Here is a 19,620-nt window from a genome sequence, read left to right as displayed (position 1 = left end):
TATGACCACCACTGTATACGGGTTAAAAATATAATTCTCCATTTGGCTCAGGTAGAGGTAAATAAGTATTTTATATGTAGGACAGCTGGCTTCATATCGTTCTGCCCCTACAACCAAATATTCTCTCATCTATCACGATTTCCTAATTTTATACGAAGGAATTTTAGAAACTAGGTATAGCAACACATTGCACAAGTTAGCCAACTTAATAGCCAGAGGTAAAATAACTGTGAACGGACTACGGTTGTAACATGTAGTTGTCATTTCGTGAAGTAAAATAAAACTGCAGTCAAGTAAAAGCTCAGTTATATTTATAAATCCTCCAAATACGTTTATTCATATTTCTAAAAAACAAATATTTTGATCAAAACATTTAAATAGTATAATATTCATACTTTTTTATTAAGAAATCGGTAAGTTTTTCATGCACCGGTGATTTCATTAGGCAATTCTTTTAGTGGTATCAGTTTAGGCGCGTTTTGACTATCGCACGTGCAATAACAATTCTTACTGTTTCTCGGACCTTCTGGCAGAATCAACAATTTCAAATTCATGTTCACTTGAAGAGCGCGCAATTTATCTGTGAAAAAAAAAACAAATTTGAAAATGGAATATTTTGGTGATCATTACCTGGAATTATTTCGTGATATTTCGACATAACATCTTAGTTCCCAAGATTGGTAGTGAATAGGCTATGTAAGAGATGTTTACTATTTCTAACACTGCCAAAGTCTATGGGGGATAGTGTCAGCTAACCATCAATTGGGCACAAGAGAGACATCTCTCTCTCTATTAACAGTTGCTTGCAATTGAAAAAAAAATGACAATTGTAATGTCACCCTCAAATAACTAACCTCTGTTTGAAAAAGTCACGCTGTTTTGTGAGCCAGGAGCTAAAGGCTGTGGACCAGATCCCGATGGATTGGCCTCCTGTTCTTCTATAGATTGTGAGTTTGAGGACGTAGTTATGGTGTTAGTTCGAATAACAAAATGGTCAGGAGATTTTTCATCAGCAGGTGGGACAGCTGGCTGCTCACTAGGCGATGGCTTGTCCCCAGGAGCAGGTTGATCATCACCAGTAATGGTAGCTGGTTGCTCACTAGGCGATGGCTTGTCCCCGAGAGTAGGTTGATCATCACCAGTAGTGGGAGGTAGTTGCACACTAGGCGATGGCTTGTCTCCGGGAGCAGGTTGATCATCACCAGTAATGGTAGCTGGTTGCTCACTAGGCGATGGCTTGTCCTCGGGAGTAGATTTATCATCCCCAGTAGTGGGAGGTGGTTGCTCACTAGGCGATGGCTTGTCCCCGGGAGCAGGTTGATCATCACCAGTAGTGGGAGGTAGTTGCACACTAGGCGATGGCTTGTCCCCGGGAGTAGATTTATCATCACCACTTATTGTAGCTGGTTGCTCACTAGGCGATGGCTTGTCTCCAGGAGTAGGTTGTTTATCACCAGTAATGGTAGCCGGTTTCTCACTAGGCGATGGCTTGTCCCCGGGAGTAGATTTATCATCACCACTTATTGTAGCTGGTTGCTCACTAGGTGATGGCTTGTCTCCAGGAGTAGGTTGTTTATCACCAGTAATGGTAGCCGGTTGCTCACTAGGCGATGGCTTGTCCCCGGGAGTAGGTTGATCATCACCAGTAATGGTAGCTGGTTGCTCACTAGGCGATGGCTTGTCCCCTGGAGCAGGTTGATCATCACCAGTAATGGTAGCTGGTTGCTCACTAGGCGATGGCTTGTCCCCGGGAGCAGGTTGATCATCACCACTTTTTTTAGCTGGTTGCTTACTAGGCGATGGCTTGTCCCCTTGAGCAGGTTGATCATCACCAGTAATGGTAGCTGGTTGCTCACTAGGCGATGGCATGTCCCCGGGAGCAGGTTGATCATCACCACTTTTTTTAGCTGGTTGCTTACTAGGCGATGGCTTGTCCCCTTGAGCAGGTTGATCATCACCAGTAATGGTAGCTGGTTGCTTACTAGGCGATGGCTTGTCCCCTTGAGCAGGTTGATCATCACCAGTAATGGTAGCTGGTTGCTCACTAGGCGATGGCTTGTCCCCTGGAGCAGGTTGATCATCACCAGTAATGGTAGCTGGTTGCTCACTAGGCGATGGCTTGTCTCCAGGAGTAGGTTGTTTATCACCAGTAATGGTAGCCGGTTGCTCACTAGGCGATGGCTTGTCCCCGGGAGTAGATTTATCATCACCACTTATTGTAGCTGGTTGCTCACTAGGTGATGGCTTGTCTCCAGGAGTAGGTTGTTTATCACCAGTAATGGTAGCCGGTTGCTCACTAGGCGATGGCTTGTCCCCGGGAGTAGGTTGATCATCACCAGTAATGGTAGCTGGTTGCTCACTAGGCGATGGCTTGTCCCCTGGAGCAGGTTGATCATCACCAGTAATGGTAGCTGGTTGCTCACTAGGCGATGGCTTGTCCCCGGGAGCAGGTTGATCATCACCACTTTTTTTAGCTGGTTGCTTACTAGGCGATGGCTTGTCCCCTTGAGCAGGTTGATCATCACCAGTAATGGTAGCTGGTTGCTCACTAGGCGATGGCTTGTCCCCGGGAGCAGGTTGATCATCACCACTTCTTTTAGCTGGTTGCTTACTAGGCGATGGCTTGTCCCCTTGAGCAGGTTGATCATCACCAGTAATGGTAGCTGGTTGCTTACTAGGCGATGGCTTGTCCCCTTGAGCAGGTTGATCATCACCAGTAATGGTAGCTGGTTGCTCACTAGGCGATGGCTTGTCCCCGGGAGTAGACTTATCATCACCAGTAGTGGGAGGTGGTTGCTCACTAGGCGATGGCTTGTCCCCGGGAGTAGGTTGATCATCACCAGTAATGGTAGCTGGTTGCTCACTAGGCGATGGCTTGTCCCCGGGAGCAGGTTGATCATCACCACTTTTTTTAGCTGGTTGCTTACTAGGCGATGGCTTGTCCCCTTGAGCAGGTTGATCATCACCAGTAATGGTAGCTGGTTGCTCACTAGGCGATGGCTTGTCCCCGGGAGTAGACTTATCATCACCAGTAGTGGGAGGTGGTTGCTCACTAGGCGATGGCTTGTCCCCGGGAGCAGGTTGATCATCACCACTTTTTTTAGCTGGTTGCTTACTAGGCGATGGCTTGTCCCCTTGAGCAGGTCGATCATCACCAGTAATGGTAGCTGGTTGCTCACTAGGCGATGGCTTGTCTCCAGGAGTAGGTTGTTTATCACCAGTAATGGTAGCCGGTTGCTCACTAGGCGATGGCTTGTCCTCGGGAGTAGATTTATCATCCCCAGTAGTGGGAGGTGGTTGCTCACTAGGCGATGGCTTGTCCCCGGGAGCAGGTTGATCATCACCAGTAATGGTAGCTGGTTGCTTACTAGGCGATGGCTTGTCCCCTGGAGCAGGTTGATCATCACCAGTAATGGTAGCTGGTTGCTCACTAGGCGATGGCTTGTCCCCGGGAGCAGGTTGATCATCACCAGTAATGGTAGCTGGTTGCTCACTAGGCGATGGCTTGTCCCCGGGAGCAGGTTGATCATCACCAGTAATGGTAGCTGGTTGCTCACTAGGCGATGGCTTGTCCCCGGGAGCAGGTTGATCATCACCACTTTTTTTAGCTGGTTGCTTACTAGGCGATGGCTTGTCCCCTTGAGCAGGTTGATCATCACCAGTAATGGTAGCTGGTTGCTCACTAGGCGATGGCTTGTCCCCGGGAGTAGACTTATCATCACCAGTAGTGGGAGGTGGTTGCTCACTAGGCGATGGCTTGTCCCCTGGAGCAGGTTGATCATCACCAGTAATGGTAGCTGGTTGCTCACTAGGCGATGGCTTGTCTCCAGGAGTAGGTTGTTTATCACCAGTAATGGTAGCCGGTTGCTCACTAGGCGATGGCTTGTCCCCGGGAGTAGATTTATCATCACCAGTAGTGGGAGGTGGTTGCTCACTAGGCGATGGCTTGTCCCCGGGAGTAGGTTGATCATCACCAGTAGTGGGAGGTAGTTGCACACTAGGCGATGGCTTGTCCCCGGGAGCAGGTTGATCATCACCAGTAATGGTAGCTGGTTGCTCACTAGGCGAGGGCTTGTCCCCGGGAGTAGATTTATCATCACCAGTAGTGGGAGGTGGTTGCTCACTAGGCGATGGCTTGTCCCCGGGAGTAGGTTGATCATCACCAGTAGTGGGAGGTAGTTGCACACTAGGCGATGGCTTGTCCCCGGGAGCAGGTTGATCATCACCAGTAATGGTAGCTGGTTGCTCACTAGGCGAGGGCTTGTCCCCGGGAGTAGATTTATCATCACCAGTAGTGGGAGGTGGTTGCTCACTAGGCGATGGCTTGTCCCCGGGAGTAGGTTGATTATCACCACTTATTGTAGCTGGTTGCTCACTAGGTGATGGCTTGTCTCCGGGAGCAGGTTGATCATCACCAGTAATGGTAGCTGGTTGCTCACTAGGCGATGGCTTGTCCCCGAGAGTAGGTTGATCATCACCAGTAGTGGGAGGTAGTTGCACACTAGGCGATGGCTTGTCCCCGGGAGCAGGTTGATCATCACCAGTAATGGTAGCCGGTTTCTCACTAGGCGATGGCTTGTCCCCGGGAGTAGGTTGATCATCACCAGTAGTGAGAGCTGGTTGCTCACTAGGCGATGGCTTGTCTCCAGGAGTAGGTTGTTTATCACCAGTAATGGTAGCTGGTTGCACACTAGGCGATGGCTTGTCCCCGGGAGCAGGTTGATCATCACCAGTAATGGTAGCTGGTTGCTCACTAGGCGATGGCTTGTCCCCGGGAGCAGGTTGATCATCACCAGTAGTGGGAGGTAGTTGCACACTAGGCGATGGCTTGTCCCCGGGAGTAGATTTATCATCACCACTTATTGTAGCTGGTTGCTCACTAGGCGATGGCTTGTCTCCAGGAGTAGGTTGTTTATCACCAGTAATGGTAGCCGGTTGCTCACTAGGCGATGGCTTGTCCCCGGGAGTAGGTTGATCATCACCAGTAGTGAGAGCTGGTTGCTCACTAGGCGATGGCTTGTCTCCAGGAGTAGGTTGTTTATCACCAGTAATGGTAGCCGGTTGCTCACTAGGCGATGGCTTGTCTCCAGGAGTAGGTTGTTTATCATCAGTAATGGTAGCTGGTTGCACACTAGGCGATGGCTTGTCCCCGGGAGTAGGTTGATCATCACCAGTAATGGTAGCTGGTTGCTCACTAGGCGTAGGAGTTGGCTGCTCATTAGGTGATGGTTTGTCAACGAGTGAAGTTGGAGAATCTGGTTGTTGTGCAGGAGATTGATCATAACCAGAGATGGGAGCTGGTTGCTCGCTAGATGATTGCGTGCCAACGTTTGTAGATGGAGAAACTGGCCGCTGGCCAGTATATAATTCTTTTCCAGTAGCAACGGTATTAGTGGTTTGTTTATTAAAAGCAGTTTGACTGCTTTCTTTTATACTGAATGAAGTATTCTCATTCGTAACAACTGATTTGTGTACGTCTAGTTGATTTTTCGGAAGAACCAATGGCTTCCACAAGGGTGTCACTACAGGAGCTGATGGTGTATTTGTTGTTAGCGGAACTTTTGATGTTGTCGTTACTATGTTGTGCTTCTGTCTCTTGCTTCTAACAAATTCTATTGCTTTGACCATATCTGAAAATTGTAATATTTAATTTAATTTCATGATTCAAATTAGGAACACGTCGTTAAGAGGGGTCTGTTAGAGGTTCCATAAATGTAACAATGGAATAATTCATTAACGAAAGAATGTTAAAAATTAAAATGACATATTTTATCAAAAGCGTTTTGTCATGCTACAGCAAAAATACCCTTTAGTATTTTACTCAAGATCACCTCCAAATATTAGTTTCCCAATACAGACCCAATCATAATAATTAAAATTTTATGGCATGCTATTATACAGGGTTATTGGTAATTCGACGTATTCCCGTTAGGAGGTGATAGGGGTAACTATTTGCGATAATTTTAACCCCCATATATGTCATCAGATGAACATTAAATCTTTTTAATATAAAAATAACTTAGAATAGAGTACATAGACTATGCCAAAACACTTAAGAATACATAAAGTTTTAAACATAAGACTTATGATATCAAATTGTAGCTGAACCTTAACTTAATTTATGTATGATCTATTATTAAGTGCAGATTGTATTTACCACTTTCTTCGGTAGCCAATCGTAATTTACCAATTGCTTTAATCGGATCTGGAATAAAAATATTTATGAATCACCATTCATTAATATTACCAAAGAAAAATCTTAAAAATACTTGTGACGTTTTCGTTTGTGACTAAAGTCTTAACTCTTACAATAAACTATTTATCGTAGACAAATGTTCTGGACAGTTTATATGAACTATAATTGTCATTTTTGAACGTTTTCTGTTTATTATTTTAAACGAAGTTCTTTTACGCGGCTTCCAGTACAGTGAACTGACAGTAAACGTCATATATAAGCGAGAGCAACTTCGTTCCAACCGGAAGTCCTACGAAACCATTCATTCAGCCACAACGTTCATGAGTTAAAAGAAATGTTTACTGATCAATTCGGAGCGGACGAGAAAAATCTATTGAAATATATATTTAATAAAATTCCGCAGACATTTTTGACTTTGCCGTTTCATAGATTTAAGTAAAAAATACATTGGTATAGAAGGCATATTATTCGATACAAGATTATATAGATGATAAAAAAACGTGGAGTTAATGCTTGTTGACTTCCAGGCAGGAGACATGATGTTGAAAAAGAGTAACTACTGAGTTTCTTGCCGGTTCTTCTCGGTAGAATCTACATTCCGAACCGGTGGTAGTTTCACTTTAAATAGTTTGTTAAATGACGATTCAAAGGTGCTTGTAAAAGCCTACTTGAATAAAGTATATTTTGATTTGATTTGAACATTATCTTGTTCAGTGGATCCGGCTTTATATTTTGTCACATCAGTGGAATTCTAGCTCTAAAACTAGATCTAAGGGATGTTATAGATATGTAATTTCAGTTCTGGGTATTTGAATATTTTACCGGTTACAGATACGGTTACGGATACGAAATCACTTCGGACTATCCGTTATGTTTCGGATAGTTAAAGTTACGGATATTAGATTATTTATTTTTGTAAAAGAAAACATTGCAAGATATTAATTTGACCTTATATGTAGGCTATTATTTAGTATTAGGTATAATCACAGAAAAAGAAAAATAACCTTAAAATGCACAAACTAAATTATAATAAATACATTTTTTTATAGCTATATATTTACGGTTACGGATATGGAGTTCCAAAACATCCCTGCTCTAAACAAGACATCATAAAATGAAATTGTCATGATTTTCTATGGACGTTAAAATAATAATTATTTTAATAGTCAAATGACTCACCTTCCTCGCCAGTGAATCGAACAATTATTGTTATCGAATCTTCCAACACTGAAACAGATAAAAACGTCTAAGTATTGTAAATAAATTTACTATTGATACATATGTATATATATATATATATATATATATATAATTGTTAATACCGTTGGATTATCTATCTCGCGAGATCGTAAACTTAAAAGGTCAATAGTTTACAATCTCGCGAGATACATTTTACTACCGAAAATAAGTTCTACTTCTTCGGTGTAATTAAAAATAGTTTTTTATTACATGCAATTAACTAATAACCATAAATTAACATTAATATACTTTTCTTAATATTGACTAGCGACCCGCCCTGGCTTCGCACGGGTGCAATGCTGCTACTAAATATACTACAGAATGTCTTTCAACGTTCACAGTTTTTCAGTCGTTAGACAATACAAACCGCTATTTCCCTGCGTTTTAAATCTGTAATATCTTCGCAAATATTCATTTAAATCACATGCTGTGAAGGGCCATATTGATCTATATTAAATGCACAATGTATGTACTTAATTGGATAAAGATGAATGCTGTATTGCTTACAATCGCTTCGAAAACAAGCCGTTATTTCTCGTAAACAGTAAAGGATAAAATTGCTGTGGGCTATCCCTAAGAAATAGACATATACCATCGCGGACGCGACTTTGTTTTATACTATGTAACGATAAATATCATTTGTACCATAAGATTTCCAGGGAAAATTTGTTTCAAATGTTCTCTACGTACAAACAAACTAATTACACTAGACAATAACTTAAAATGTCATTATACTTACAAAACTTGGGACTCAAAGTCGTGAAGGTTTCAAGGAATTTGATGAAGTCTGAAATCATTGAGAAATGTTAATACGATCATATTTTTAACGTCATACACATTACTCTGATCCCAATGTAAGTAGATGAAGCAGTTGTGTTATGGAAAATCAGAAACAACGACGGTACCACATGCATCCAGACCCAAGACAACATAGAAAACTAATGAACTTTTTCTACATCGACTCGGAGTGGCGTACCCATGAAAACCGGTGTACAGACTTCACCACGGAGGTCGAATATAACTATGTATGTATGTACTTAATATAATATATTTTGAAGTTTTTAAAGATCTGAGGATTGTTACAGATTTTTAGCATAAGAAGTGTTACGCTCAAATGTACTCAAACGTAAACGTAACGTTAAAGTCATATCTTTGGTTATTTATAAGTGGTAACTAGATAGACTGTCAAAACTGATAACGTGTCTTAGTGTGAGTGTCATTATTAGTATTTCAGGTTTTGTTCATTTGGCGCCAAAATGATGAAAACTTTTTTAAATAAAATTCTTAATGTCAAATAGTACAAATTAGTTTAGAATTGGAGTTTGTCGATAACAATATACTTTAATTTTGTTTACGTGCGCTATTGCTTGCGTTTGCAACTATTTTGCGCTCTCTAAAATTAATTCATTGTTAAATCGTAACAATTTAGTAAATAGCAATCAGGAATCCTCTTTATTTTTCGGCACATCTACGGCTGGAGCTCTTCAAAATTAGACCATAACCAATTTTTTATGTGCAGCCATCGTCCCATAATCGCTTGGTAATAGGTAACATTTGAATTTAAACAGCGCGCGTCGAAGGATTTGGATATTATTATTTTTTTTAGGTTGGTAGTACTAATAATATTATAGGCAAACGTTACAAACAAACGCTACATTGGACACGTAACAATTAAATTCGTCCTTGGACTTTGATTTTCAATATGAAATCTCTTTAATTTCGAATATTATTTTGAAACTGACTTACCCATTTGCACGGTTTTATAAATTATGTCGATCCATTCAAAGAAACCTGTAAAACAAGAGTTTAATATGTTATCTATATAATATAAAAAGCGAAATACCATTCACTCGTTAATCACGAAGAAACAGAAACTGTAACACCAAATTGGCAGGTAGGTTCCTTATAGGGTGTAGACATCCACTAAGAACGGATTTAACGAAACTCCATCCCTAGGGGGATAAAACGGGCACGTAGCTGATGTAATAAGGAGTAACGCTACTTTTATATTAGTATTGTACATAAAATTTCAGTTTTATTCAGGAAACCTACATGTTTTACGTTAACAGCCTGTAAATTTCCCACTGCTGGGCTAAGGCCTCCTCTCCCTTCGAGGAGAAGGTTCTTGAAGCATATTCCATACTCCAATGCGAGTTGGTGGAATACACATATGACAGAATTTCGTTGAAATTAGACACATGCAGGTTTCCTCACGATGTTTTCCTTCACCGCCGAGCACGAGATGAATTATAAACACAAATTAAGCACATGAAAATTCAGTGGTGCTTGCCTGGGTTTGAAACCGAAAACATCGGTTTAGATGCACGCGTTCTAAACGCTGGACCATCTCGACTTAATTAACCTACATCTATTTAATATTGATTAACATGTGTAACCCCCAACCCAGCCGAAGCAACGTGGTGATAAGCTCCATAACTTCTCTTCAAAGGGAGAGGAGGTTATTGCTCCAGTACTTGGACATATTAGTTACTTTATTTAACTACTCACTGGTCTAACTAAAATGTTGTCAGAAAGAGATAAAGAATCTTCTCAATAAGAAGAACCCAATATATATTTATATAATTATAATGTGGACCTTAAAATAATCTTCTAGAATAATTGTCCAAATCTTACCTTGAACATCCAGTAATTCCCGGATCTCCACGACAGCCAGACTTATATTCGCCGTGTTTGTAATACGACGTAATGTTTGGAAGAAATATATCATATCGACGGTCGTGTATGTTTTTATTGTTTCCATTAGAACGAAGATGTCTACGACAAAAATAAATTACATCAAAGCTACCTAAGAAGAAATTACTGCAGGCGTGGTTTCGTGAAAAGGGACGGAAACGTGTAACAAGAAAAACGCTCTTTATTTGTTTTGACCAATGAGCGTTGCTGGAGTTGGTTTGTAGCGTAGTGAGAGATCTACCATCATTGGGAACTAAGGTGTTATGTCCCTTGTGCCTGTAGTTATTCTCAGTCAGGTATCAAACCGAAATACAACAATACATTGCTGTTTGACGGTAGAATTTGGGTATGAGCCGGGTATTACTTAATGAGTGAGATACCAGTGGCATAGCTAGGTGACCAAGGGCCCCGGTGCGTAGAAAAAGTACCGGACCCTCACCCCCTCTTTAACTTATATTGCCCTTCAAAATTATAGATAGGAAAAAAAAACTTGTGAGCAGGGTCGAGGTTTTCTAGATTCAGGAGCTGGCGAGTTGGCTGAGCTCTTTTCATAGCGTAGGTTAGAGAGCCCTTTGAGCTCCGGTACACTGCACCACCTAGCTACACCACTGGATACTACCTACCCAGACTGGCTTGTAAAGAGTCCTTTAGTGATTTATTCGTAAATAATATAATATGTTTTGCGTAACGAATTATGAAAAAAAAATCCACATTTAATACGACTATCAAATAACTTACCATTTTTCTTCGTGATTGCAACGATGCTATTCCAAGCTAGACGAAGAGCTGGAAACATAATAAAAAAATACATAAACGAGAACATTAAAGTTACGTTTGCCACGACAATAGTCTTTATTTAAAGCGGCTTAAACTGCAAAGTGCAGCTTTTAATACAATAATATTATACATTAAAACCTTCTCCAAAACGCGTTGATTCTTGTGACATAAGTTTTATGTATATAGGTTTAGTAGATTTTGTAGTTAAGCATTACAAAACATACTCTGATTTACTAGTATAGATAACAAATAAATCCTTGGTATGGATTTGAGTAACAATTAAATAAATTAAAATATTTTCAATTGAACAACTCACATTTAGTTCCGGTACAAGTCAATAATTTCCTCAGGAAATCCAATACGTCAGTATTTCTAGATTCTATTTGGATTTGTTCTATAACTTCCAAAGCTGTCACTGAAATAAAAATTATGTATAATTAATCCGGCTCGAAGGACCAAAATTTATATCAACGATAAAAACAACACGACAGATAAAAATAAGTATCTATATGTTAAAGCTTTAACTTATGCCTAACTTACACTGTCTGAAGGTGAGACCGGTGATCACAGCACTACAATCGCTCAAATTTGAAGTCTGGGTTATGTCCAATAAGCTGCCGAATATTATTAGAGGATCCCGTTTCTTAAATATTCTATTAACGGTTTGAAGAAGTTTAATTATATCTGTAAATAAAGCAATTGAAATTATAATAGTATTTATTAGTGGTTTAGTTGTTAGAGAGTAACAGACAGAGAGACAGACAAGGTTAGTTTTATATTTATAATATTAATATATGTCGGAGATTGGAAAGCGGAACGTCAAATCCTAAACGATTTGGGCGTATTCGGATACGATGGTAAGCAAAACTGGGGTTGACAGCTGACGGTGGTCAATGTCATACTTAGATGGTAAAGTAAAACCATTAATTAAAACCTATCGATTGTATTCCGAGTCTTATTTCCTGAAAATACGACGGACGAAGAGCTGAGAGACGAAGATCGCTCACGTTCCCTTCGTTATGTAGATGACATCCTTCTGATTGTATTTCAGCGCGGGGATATTGAAGACTAGACATCTGCACTTTTGCACAAGTATACACACAATATCCAATGCCTTTACCGCTGTCTCACTCACAAAATCACACCGAGCACACGGTTAAGCCCGGAGAGTTTGCCCAATGACATTACGTGCTGTCCTAGGCACAACTTTACCAACTATTTGACCCCAAGCTACTACATTAGAAATCTTTTGACAGATTCAATGACTTTCAAGCAGAACCGTATATTTTTTTATGATATCTATGATATGATAATATATGAGTAGAATATCTGATGAGTGGGTGGTACCTACCCAGACGGGCTTGCACGAAGCCCTACCACCAAGTATATTCGAACTCTAAAGTCAAACTTTATTGTAATTTTATTAAAGTTGTCGTCATCCTGACCGATTTCAGCCACGTCGGCAAAGCTCAAACGAGGTTGACCAATTACGCAGGACTTTGTAGTTCACAAGCGAGTGCGCAAACTGGTCTCTTAATCCGATAAGACGGCAAATCCGACACGACCGGAGAGGACCAACCGCTTGATGTACTTTCTGAGGCACGGGACTGTGTTCCAAATTCAAGGCTCCGGGCTTTTACTAAATTTTTTTTTTGATAGAAAATATAAAATATTGGCCAACATCATATACATTACTCTGATCCCAATGTAAGTAGCTAAAGCACTTGTGTTATAGAAAATTAGAAGTAACGACGGTACCACAGTCACCCAGACCCCAGACGACATAGAAAACTAATGAACTTTTTCTACATCGACTCGGCCGGGAATCGCACCCGGGATCTCGGAGTGACGTACCCATGAAAACCGGTGTACACACTACTAAACCCAAACTCAATTGCTTTTTATCATTCCGACTTGGCGTTTGAATCCTGGCTCTAGGGACCTGTAGCCTTGTATATAGACAAACGAGGCAGTCAAAATTAAACTTACTATCGTGATGGTACAAGCGTTGAATTTCCGTCTGAACGTGTTCCAGATCGGACTTTCCGAATAGTTGATAAAACTTCTCAGCGATCACCTTTAAGCCTGAAAAACATAATAGGTTACAATTGATAAACTCACTATAGAATGTCTATCGAACATTCCAGAAAGATTTTGAGATAGATATATAAATTAATTGTGATAGATACAGCGCCCTCTATTGGTCAGTTTTTAAAAGCTTTTTTTTTTAATAAAGAATGGCAAAAAGGCAACTGTAGAATTCGTATCGAATATTTCTCATATGTTTTTGATGATAATTTTAATATATTATGTATGTTATATTTTTATATAAATTAAACGACATAAAAACTCTCCTTACACTTGAGCTTTTCGAATTGTATTTTATTGAAGAAATTGAAGGACAACTTACTAACTCTCGCTGTTTCTTGAAGCAGTTCTTCCAACGCATATTTTAAATCTGTTCAAAAAAAAAACATTGTATTAGAGTATAAAGTTACAAATATTTTAACTTCGCCGGTTTGACGTTGCACACATTCCCATCGTAGTATAAAATATACAAATTATAATAAATATATAACATTTAGTAAGTTTTTTTTTAAATATATATAGTATATATATTTTATGGCATTGATTTGCGGACCAGCATATGGGCCACCTGATGATAAGTGGTCACTGCCCATAGAAAAAGGCGCTGTAAGAAATATTAACCATTCCTTACATCACTGCGCCATCAACTTTGGGATCAGGAACAATATCACTTTCTGACAATTCACGATTGCGTATAAGTGAGTTTCGATCATCCCTTCAGCTACACAGCGGCAAAGTTAGAATGTACGATCAATCTCGTAACAGAACAAGTCAATTCTACTAAAAAATTTCTCTCTTCGCAATCGAATGGAAACATTATCATTGCCGTTCAGATCTTTGGGACCATTCATTTATTACGTAAGACTATTTTCACTAGTTTTTTACCCCCCCCCCCCCTAATATACGAAAAAATAAAAACTAGCCGACCCCCTCCCTCCCTGTTTAATATTTATTACGTAAGAATCTGAAGGAGAAAATCGGTTTTATTGTTTATTTTTACGTTTTACGTTTGGTTTATTTTACTGTTTATTTTTAAAAGTAACAACTTTTTAAAATGTGTTTATTTGTAATTTCAAAGGTTCTAAAGGTACGCATCCGAGCGAACCTCAGCAATCACGCGTTTTTTCTAAATAATTTGAATTTTTTGATCTTACGTAAGAACTATCGAAACTCCTTCCCACCCCCCTTGTAAGAAAACATAAGACATGGTCGACGCCCCTTCCCCTCTAAAACGTCTTACGTAATAAATGAATGGCCCCTTTTCCTATTTTGTTGCGACAGTTGCGGCGTCGACGTTGGATCGAAATATAGTCGGGATCGTATCATAACCGATATAAGCAAGTAGAATTGAGCCTCAGCTACAATTAAGATTTTAGATTCATAAATTCATTCGTAAATTCAAAACATTTGTAAATTATTCGATAAATACTTGTTGACTTCCAGGCAGGATATATTATACAGCGGACTCCCGGTAATCCGGCCCCTGACTAATCCGGCACCCCCTGTAGACACGTCTATTACAATTGAATATTTTTTTGACAACCCGTGCGCCACCATTATTTTGCTCGACGCGTTTTTGTTTTGATTCTGATTGCTTAGTTTGAATTTGACTTCACGTGATAGATATCACTTCTTTATACTTTAGAGTATATCATATAGCATCTTATCAATGGATTTGTAATTTGTCGGATTACAAGGTACTCTTTTGTAAAAAAAAACGTACTTTTGGGGGTGTTACTCTTAGGCGGTAGGGTACTCAATAATCCGACAATTTCGATAGTCCGAGACTGCCCTGCAAACTGTTGTCGGATTACCGGGGGTCCACTGTATACATATATAATTGTATTTAACTAACATAACTTTGTATTTTAAACGTTGAAAAAGATTAACAACTGAGTTTCTTACCTTGCCTGAGTAGCCTCACTTATTATAGTTTTGTAAAATGACGATTCACGAGTGCTTGTAAAAGTCGACTTCAATTAAGTATATTTTGTGAGCAACAGTCGAATGGTTCGAAATCGGACGGGGATCGTTTCATAACATCTATAATATGTTTGTAGAATCGACCCCCAGTTACAAACACTTACGTGAAAGACCAGTGAACTTCTTCATGAGCGTGATTGAGTCAGAGAATGTCTTCTTTCCGACCAAACGATTGAATTCAACAATCGCTTCACCGATATCTGAAAATAAATTAATATAATAGAAACTATTGGTACGAATTTATTTTACGCGGCTTACAGTAGAGTTTACTGACAGAAATTGTCACGTAATGAAACAGCGTTATGCTCAGGAGATATATCCCTCTCTTTCTCATTCTCTATGTCTCTTTCTTATTCTTATTATATAAGGTTTTATTGTTGTCGTTGTATTAATTCACGAGATTTCATTGAATTATTCTCAAACGTTGGTAATTAATTTCACTGTCTGCTATGAAGGTAATACACAATATTTAGCGAAAGCAACTTCGTTCCAACAGGATGTCTCGCAACAACTAACATTTTAACATGCTTGTATTAGCTTCACTTGTAACTATGTATGTAAGAAAATCTTGGAATCTTAATTTGACCCGCTTCCCGGTCTTCGATTAGGATGACATTTTGCACACGCTCTGAGTTCCGATGACAATACGTGACTAGCTAAGAAACGTCATTACAAATCCAATATGGCGGCCTGCCCAAGATGGCGGACTGGCTGTTTGAAATCCATCCCCATGATATGGGTATCGAATGAAAGAGTTTGCTGTCAGGAATACGAAAAAAATAGTCACGTGACTTAAATCCAATATGGCGGATTGGCTTTTTGAAATGCACCCCCATGATATGGGTATTAAATGGAAGGGTTTGCTTTTGTAATTTTTAGTGCGTGCTAAAAGCGTGTTTTTTAGCTAGTCACGATTTCTCATAGACATTGGCACTATCAAATATATTAACCTTGGGAACTAAGATGTTATGGCCCTTGTGCCTGTAGTTACTCACTCACTCACCCTTCAAACCGGAACACAATAATACTAAGCCATGTTGTTTGGCGGTAGAATGTCTGATACGTGAGTGGTACCTACTTAGATGGACTCGTACAAAGTCTTACAAGTAGTCTTTAAGTCAACTATATTCAAAATTGAGTACAGTCTATCTAATTAATAATTCAATGAATTAATTTAAATTAAATTATTATTGATTTCAAATTAAATTAGCCCAGTAATGGGGCAATTTGTAGCTGTTACATTTTAAAAATAATTAATAATAAAATAACTTGAAATTATTATTGGATAATAATTTTGGAATTAAAATGATTATTTTTAGGTCATTTTTAACGTCTAGGTCAGTTTTCATAACAATTATTATTTTAAATTAAATTCTTTTATATGTTAGAAATGAAAACAAATAGTAATTATCGTTTTAAAAACTTACTGCTGCTTCTCATTACTGATATGAGAACGTTGAAAGTCGCCTGCCAGTCTGAAAAATAACAATTTACAACATTATTCAAAATGGCGTTACTCCAAAGATCTCAAGTAAGATATATTGATATAATTGTATTTAACTGACATAACTCTGTATTACAAAATGTTGGAAAAGATTACTGAGTTTCTTGTCGGTTCTTCTCGGTAGAATCTACATTACGAACCGGCTTTGCCTTTAATACAGTTGTGTAAAATGACGATTGTAAAGGCCACTTGAATAAAGTATATTTTGATCTTGTAAAACGTCCATGTTGAAATCCTCCGCGCACACACACAGATTTCAGGACATCATTCTATGTAAGTATCACATACGTGCATATTATTTTTGTTAAAATGATATTTAGTCCAGAAAATTAAGCAAATTATTAGAAAACCCGATTGAATAAAATTGTTCAAAATATTTGAAGAACATTTAGGGGTTAGAGTTCCTATGTTACCACAGGGCCTCTAGATCTAAATCGTGACCTAAAAGACACGTTAAATTTCTAAGCCCTAGCATACGTGATGAAGTTAGGATATAAGTTATCTCTATTCAAAATATATCGAGATGTTTTTGCGTTATTGTATCACAAACATCTAAATATAAAAAACTATGAAATTTTTAATCTTCGTAGGATGTATTAATATAGTATTGTTTTGTATCTGTAATATATAAAAATACTTTAAGGGGTATATAATTATATATATTGTCTATTCCAACCACAAGAGGACAAATGTCAAATAAACAACATTTGACCTTGAATTGACGCGATATCATTGGTCGAAAGCTTGACTAATCTATGATATTCATTATGGATTATCGAAGCTGATATCGGAACTTTGGAAGTAAAATTAAACTGTATATAAGTGGTTAAGTGTGATCGTGTTATATTATAAATAAAGATATATTAATCGTGAACTGTTAGTAATGCACAATACAGCTGAGTTACTAGCAAATCGCATGGAATTCGTAAATCTAAAGATTGTTTAACTTTATTCTTCATTCGATTGGAATAGCCTGTATATATGTTTATTGAAAATAGGTAGTCTGTTATATTGGCCACTTCATTTTCACCACCAACCTTAGTTATTGGCGCTGTAAGAAACATTAACCATACCTTACATCGCAGATACGCTACCAACCTTGGGTACTGAGATGTTACGTCCCTTGTACCAATAAATAAAGCTTGCGTTTAGTTATAATGATGGTCTCACCAGTGTCAGAGTTTAAGCATTCGTAAACCCTTGGGAATTCAGATGGCCCCACGCCTCCTGTCAGCTGGTACACTTGCCGCTTCAGTCCATCCAAGCCTAAATTGAAGAAAATTGACTCCTTACTGACTGGTATAGTTATTTTCAAAACATTATGTGATTTGTTGCGTTGAATGTAATCGTATTCCTGCCTATATTGATTATATTACTATTAACATAAATATATTAAGATATTTTACAAAAAAAAAATCTCATTCTCTACGCGTTAAGGCGCGAAAACGCACCAAAACAAATGAGCAAAAATTATCCTTATCTAGTATACCTAAACATTCAAACCCAAAAAGTATAGAAATTATTGACGATATCTTTATGGTATAGGTTGGCGGACGAGCGTATGGGCCCTCCGGTGGTAAGTGGGCACCACCGCCCATAGACATTGGCGCTGCAAGAAATATTAACCATTCCTTACATCGCCAATGCGCCACCAACCTTGGGATCTTTTGCAGAAAGAAAATTGAGAAAAATGCACAATAAGTGTTCAAAATTTTCAGAAAACTTAAGAGCAATTGTGGAACATTTTCCAATGGTGCAAATGTTAAACTATCTCTGCTAAATTCGGGATAACTAACTTCTACGTTAATCTGATATAATTGTTTCGTTATTTATAACATTATAATAAAATTTACCTTTCTCGTGATCGACTTCATGATCGTAGTAATCGATGACGTCAGATAGTCCTAGAAACAAAAACAAAATGTCACTTACGTCATTTTTCCGTTATAAATAATAACAATAATATATTATATAATTGAGATGTTACAAAAGGCTGTTGATGTTCATTGCAGGTAAACTTATTAGTAGATTTATTGTATTCCACGCAACAAACTCCCAAAGGAAATTACTCGCTCACCCTTCAAACACAGCCATATAAAGTTAATATCACTAATATTTTAACGTCTAAACTTCAGTTATAAATATCAAAAAAGAAAAAGGACCTAAAATTGATCCCTGTGAAATTCAGCGAAGGAAAACATCGTGAGGTAATCTGCATATGTTTAATTTCAACGAAATTCTACCACATGTGAATCCATTAACCATGGAGCAGCATGGTTGAATATGCTTCTAACCTTCTCCTCATAAGGAAGAGGAGGCCTTATGCAAGTAGTGGGAAATATAAAGGCTGTACATGTGTGCTATTTAACGGTAAATTAATTGCTATTCGTAAATCACTTTCTGACATTCCACGTTCGTGTTCCGCGATGAGTTTCGGATTTCTCCTCACTTAGTTCTACAAGTCGTTTTATTTTCTGAAGTTTTTTTTACATTAACGTCAAAAGTAACTTACCTTTGCGTCCAGACATGCGTTGCAACATCTCGAATACACCGTCGATGTTGTTGTGTCCTGATAATTGCTTAATAACTTTGAACGCTGCGAATACATCTGAAAAATAATTACAAAACTATCTATTTAAACTGTTAAAAGATATCGTTGTAAGTTTATGGAGGACTTTTGATATGTTTTATACGGCCATGACAAAAATAACACAAAACAAATTAACAAAAATGTTTTGGAACGAATTTCTTTTACTCGGCTCACAGTCAAGTGTTATGCCTCCTCCGGGCGACCTTTCCCTCCCTTTATCTATCTATTTTATACTTAATATTACTTCAACAATTTTTTTGTTATTGTTTTAATTAACTATTCTCAAAAGTTGTCAATTTATTTCATTGTTTCTTTTATTGAGCCGAGATGGCCCAGTGGTTAGAACGCGTGCATCTTAACCGATGATTTCGGGTTCAAACCCAGGCAGGCACCACTGAATTTTCATGTGCTTAATTTGTGTTTATAATTCATCTCGTGCTCGGCGGTGAAGGAAAACATCGTGAGGAAACCCGCATGTGTCTAATTTCAACGAAATTCTGCCACATGCGTATTCCACCAACCCGCATTGGAGCAGCGTGGTGGAAAATG

At 38.6% G+C, this 19,620-nt stretch overlaps 1 protein-coding gene across 1 annotated transcript in view; it reads right to left on the bottom strand.

Moving 5' to 3' along the window:
• Nucleotides 1–273: 273 nt before the first annotated feature.
• The window catches only part of LOC113402243 (mucin-2-like), a 38,333-nt gene continuing 18,986 nt past the window's right edge, over nt 274–19,620 (bottom strand). Inside the window, exons 8-24 of the mRNA XM_064220064.1 lie at nt 18,994–19,089; nt 18,335–18,385; nt 17,652–17,747; nt 16,405–16,452; nt 15,082–15,177; nt 13,317–13,364; nt 12,896–12,991; nt 11,447–11,590; nt 11,223–11,321; nt 10,868–10,915; nt 10,070–10,210; nt 9,182–9,226; nt 8,175–8,222; nt 7,376–7,423; nt 6,158–6,205; nt 855–5,630; nt 274–580 (exon numbers count right to left, since the gene is read on the bottom strand). Of these exons, the coding sequence (XP_064076134.1) occupies nt 423–580; nt 855–5,630; nt 6,158–6,205; nt 7,376–7,423; nt 8,175–8,222; nt 9,182–9,226; nt 10,070–10,210; nt 10,868–10,915; nt 11,223–11,321; nt 11,447–11,590; nt 12,896–12,991; nt 13,317–13,364; nt 15,082–15,177; nt 16,405–16,452; nt 17,652–17,747; nt 18,335–18,385; nt 18,994–19,089 (6,086 nt within the window). The 3' untranslated portion in view covers nt 274–422. The remainder of the gene's footprint in view (nt 581–854; nt 5,631–6,157; nt 6,206–7,375; nt 7,424–8,174; nt 8,223–9,181; nt 9,227–10,069; nt 10,211–10,867; nt 10,916–11,222; nt 11,322–11,446; nt 11,591–12,895; nt 12,992–13,316; nt 13,365–15,081; nt 15,178–16,404; nt 16,453–17,651; nt 17,748–18,334; nt 18,386–18,993; nt 19,090–19,620) is intronic.

The sequence above is a fragment of the Vanessa tameamea genome, chromosome 31, assembly GCF_037043105.1.
Source record: "Vanessa tameamea isolate UH-Manoa-2023 chromosome 31, ilVanTame1 primary haplotype, whole genome shotgun sequence".
Taxonomy (NCBI): Eukaryota; Metazoa; Arthropoda; class Insecta; order Lepidoptera; family Nymphalidae; genus Vanessa; species Vanessa tameamea.
Note: the sequence above shows the minus strand (reverse complement) of the source record. Positions and strands in the feature narration are given on the sequence as shown.